At 47.1% G+C, this 4,187-nt stretch overlaps 1 protein-coding gene across 1 annotated transcript; it reads left to right on the forward strand.

Moving 5' to 3' along the window:
- Window positions 1–962: 962 nt before the first annotated feature.
- Window positions 963–2,206, forward strand: LOC125516049. Its single transcript, XM_048681535.1, has 3 exons — window positions 963–1,442; window positions 1,601–1,645; window positions 1,774–2,206. The coding sequence occupies exons 1-3, from the start codon at window positions 1,054–1,056 to the stop codon at window positions 1,829–1,831; spliced, it is 492 nt and encodes a 163-aa protein (XP_048537492.1). The 5' UTR covers window positions 963–1,053; the 3' UTR covers window positions 1,832–2,206.
- The last annotated feature ends 1,981 nt before the right edge of the window (window positions 2,207–4,187 follow it).

The raw sequence follows: 4,187 nt of genomic DNA on the forward strand, positions 1-4,187 counted from the left end.
ACACTCTTCAAGTTGCTCCACTTGAACTTGCACACTGCAAACTTGATGACGATCACCACTTGATGTCATCCTTCATGGGTTGTATGAGATCTTGCTCTTGACGCAAGACCACGGAAACATACCTAACCCCACAAAGAACTCTCACGTAGACCATGGGTTAGTACATAAAGCGTAATGGACAATGCTTACCATACCATGGGATCACTTGATCCCTCTCGGTACTTCTTCTACGCTTTGTGAGTTGATCAACTTGATTCACTCTTGACTTAGTCTTGATCAACATTGAATCTTTCCAACTCTCTTTTGGATGATGTCTTGAAGGTAACCATGAATGATCACACAATCTTCTTCTTCAAGACATGCTTGCAATAAGCTCAACTCACACATGATCAATCTTTGGATAATTCCTTGAAAAGCACTTTGGCCATCTCAACTCACACATGACCAATCTTTGGATAATTCCTTGAAAAGCACTTTGGCCATCTCATAAACTCCTTGAAACCAACACATGGACTTCAAGATAATCCTATGGACAAATTCTTCAAATATAACTCAAGGCAACCGTTAGTCCATAGAGATTGTCATCAATTACCAAAACCACACATGGGGGCACCGCATGTCCTTTCACCAAGTTTAATCATAAAAAAATATAAACATATACCATAACAAATCTATACAATGGGAAAGTATATTTAATAATAAATCAAACGATATTGATTTGATATTGTATATGCTAACATTTTTGTTTATAAATTTTATCAAAGTTACAAAGCTTGACTTTGACCAAAGATAATACACGGACCAAATAAAAATGAAGGGACTATTATAAGTTGTAATTTACTACTTTTTCAACGTGGGCTAGCGCAACCATTCGCAACCACTATAGCAAATGAAAAACGCGATGGAGAGCGTAGAAGAGATAGGAGGCGCAGGTGGCTGCGGAGAGTCCACATAAGCAGGCAAGCTTGAGGCTCTCAGCTCTCGACAGCTCAGACCGGCATCATGTGAGCCACGCATGGCCCTGGTAGTAGGGACAAGCCACGGAGAGAACTGATGCACCCGACGAAACCAGCTGGCGTGACGCCGAGGTCGGCACCGCCGGGCGCCGGAGAGTGGCGGCCGTCCGGCGTCGTCAGGCTGCTGCAGGCGCCGGCGGTGGTGGCGCTGGCCGCGGTGCTCGCCGTGGCGTCGCCGGCGCAAGCTCGGCCAGCTGGTGCACCCCCTCCGACCCCTCCGACCCAGCAGAAGGCGGCGGACACGGCGCCGGAGGACACGATGTGCGACGTGCCGCGGACGCTGTCCGGGGAGGACGGCAAGGAGGCCGAGCGGATCAAGCACCCGAGGTCGCGCGAGGCGGCGCGGTGCACCTCCAAGTGCGTCAGCACCTGCGTCCTCGGCGGCGCCGGCGCGCCCGGCGTCGGCGGGCCCTTCAACGTCCGGAGGTAATTAAACCAAGGGACGATCCATCGATCGATCGATTGCATGTCCAATTGTCCATCTCCATGCTTCTTCTCTTTTTTTATTCTTGTTCCAGCTGATCAACTGCTGTATGTGACTGACGACATATGTATTGTTTTTGGATCGAATGGCATGCATCCAGACCCCTCGTGGTGTTCAAGGAAGGTTTCCGCAGTCGACAGTACTGGTACGTGCGTGATGCAGAACCGTTTCGGCAATGAAATTCTCTTTAGCGGCTTCAGAACGACATCAATCGTACTGTTCATATGTTTATTTTCTGCGTGCGGCTCTGAATTATTTCGTGCATATGCACAGCCTGGTGGAGTGCTCCGACGTCTGCAACCTAATCAAGGACGGAGAAGACGGGCAATGAAATGATGCACGGCATCTTTATCAAGACATCCAACTCCACCTTACCAATATATATACTGGTACATGATCAATTGGCTATGAATCACAGTAACTCTTGCTGGAATAGTGATGTTGCACAGTTTTCTAAACTGCAATGTTGGGAATAGCAATGTGCAATTTTAGGTGTCTCACAGGTTTAGGTAAATCAAGTGAAATTTTGGATGCATCACAGAGTGTCTAAGGTCTTGGATCCAGGGTACGTGCTGGCCACCTAGGTGGTTGAAATTTTAGCATTTTGACAGTGTTATATTTCTTTTTGTTTGTGAACGTTGATCAAATATGTATGTGTAAGTTCCGACCAAAAAAGGAAAGAAAAAATGTGTATTCGTTGGCTATACATTAAATGTGATGAGTAGTATTGTAACAGACTAAATTTTCTTTGGAGGGGTTGTAAGGGCATCTCTAACGGCAACTCATAAATTTTCTCTCGCAACCATGCCCGAATACAAAAGAATATTAGTTCGGCTGTCCATGCATTTCTGCCCCGCCGGACCGGCCATCCCAGTAAGCTACTTCCCGACCAAGGAGGTGTCGTCGGTACCGCATAGGCAGCCTCCGCCTCCGCCCCGTGCTCATCTTCCGCCTCCCCCAATTCATCTTTCTGCCGCTCCAACATCTGGTTGCGGATGGATTGCACGATAATTCTAGTATCGATATCCAAAGAGTCAATATTCAAGGTCAACATCTTGGCGTCCTTTGTATTGGCGGCGATCTTCACCCTCTTTTCCTCTATCGTGGCTTTTTTTCTCCTCGAGCGTCGCCTTCCTCTCATCGATCATGGTCCTCCTCTCTTCGAGCTTGATCTTCTTCTCTGTTGCCTCCATCAACTGCTTGAACCTCTCCGCCTTCTCTCCTCCTTAATGTATGAGCGCCTCACGCATGCCTCTCCCTTCTTCACCAATATCTCTTTGAACCTCTCCGTCGGCTTGGCCATCGCACCTTGACCACCGCAATAGCAAACCTGACCACGGCTTTGAGACATGTACTTTCGGATAGCACATCAGCATCCTACGAATCTGCGGTTGTGCCATACACAAACATCCTCAATGCATCAGTTCACTTCTAATAACAAATGTTTCCATCGGCATCCTTCTTCAAGATGAAATAGTCATCATATGCCCAGACACCATTGTAGAGGCGATCGAACACAAATCGCCTCATCCGGAATTGGCGCCAAAAACAGGGCTCGAATAGCACATCAGGGACAAAGTAGTAGTCCATCGACATCGTATGCCCGCATGCTATACTTGATAGATGCTGTGGATCACTAGGCTAGATTAGATCGATGGTTTGCGGTGGTTTACCTTCTCCATAGGTGGATGAACCCGCCAAAGTGGCCATGGTGGATGGCTACGACGGTGATGGCAGAGAGTAGTGGGTGAAGTGGTGGTGGCGCTTCCCATCAGCACTGCACTAACCCTAAATCGGTAGGGGATTAGGTGGGGTGTACGGCGCTGTGACGAACCTCGTGATGCGAGCCGCCGGCCCCCACCTCTTTATATAGTGCAGGTGACAGGGACCCGTCACCCATAGTGGGTTGAGCGCCCCCGATCAGGGCGCGGATCTAAGGGCCCGGTGGGCCGTTGTGCCCACACGATGGAGATCATCCTAACATTCTCCCCCTTGATCTCAACTTTTACTTTTGGCCTTATACTTTTACTTTACTCGTTTCATAACAGATCAATACATAGAACATGTTTCATCGTCACAGCTCAATTGCCAATAGAATCAGACAGCCACAACGTACGTCTCTGTTTTGAAACAAATTCTTTAACCTTGGGCCCTTTTATTGTCCGGAAATTTTAGACTATACCGTAAAACCCATGTCGATTGTGTGTTCTCCGAACACACTGGGCGGTAAGCCTTTAATAAGCAGATCTGCAAACACTTGTCTGTTGCTTTTATGCTTCAAGCATTCCTACATAATTCCAGACTTTCTCCTTTACAACGCATAACTCTGTGTCAGTGTGTTTGGCATCAACACTTGACTCGTTGTCATAGGAGCGAAAGACTTAAAATAGTTATCGCTGTTGTCAACCATTATTAACTCTGGGTACAGGTCCCCTTAACCATTTTGCCTGTCCCTCAGCCTCATATCAAGCTATAAAATATCTTTGCATCACATTGATGATAATTGCTTCATTCTTTGGAGCTTTTCCACACAAAAACCTCCAAGTATGAAGTTAGCGACAATTGTGGATTTCGCTATACATTTCACAAGTCATGTCTTTGTACTCACAATCTTTTGAGAGCACTTATTTCTTTCAGCATGAGGCCGATATCTTTGACTCCATTCCAGTGATCTATATATGGGCTGG

Source organism: Triticum urartu, chromosome 6 (genome assembly GCF_003073215.2).
Source record: "Triticum urartu cultivar G1812 chromosome 6, Tu2.1, whole genome shotgun sequence".
In the NCBI taxonomy this organism is placed as follows: domain Eukaryota; kingdom Viridiplantae; phylum Streptophyta; class Magnoliopsida; order Poales; family Poaceae; genus Triticum; species Triticum urartu.

Excerpts from the sequence above, each read along its gene's own strand:
- LOC125516049 (XM_048681535.1), top strand. The coding sequence starts at position 1,054 with ATGCACCCGACGAAACCAGCTGGCGTGACGCCGAGGTCGGCACCGCCG. Across the intron at positions 1,443-1,600 it reads GGGCCCTTCAACGTCCGGAG|ACCCCTCGTGGTGTTCAAGG; the intron begins GTAATTAAACCA and ends GCATGCATCCAG. Across the intron at positions 1,646-1,773 it reads TTCCGCAGTCGACAGTACTG|CCTGGTGGAGTGCTCCGACG; the intron begins GTACGTGCGTGA and ends GCATATGCACAG.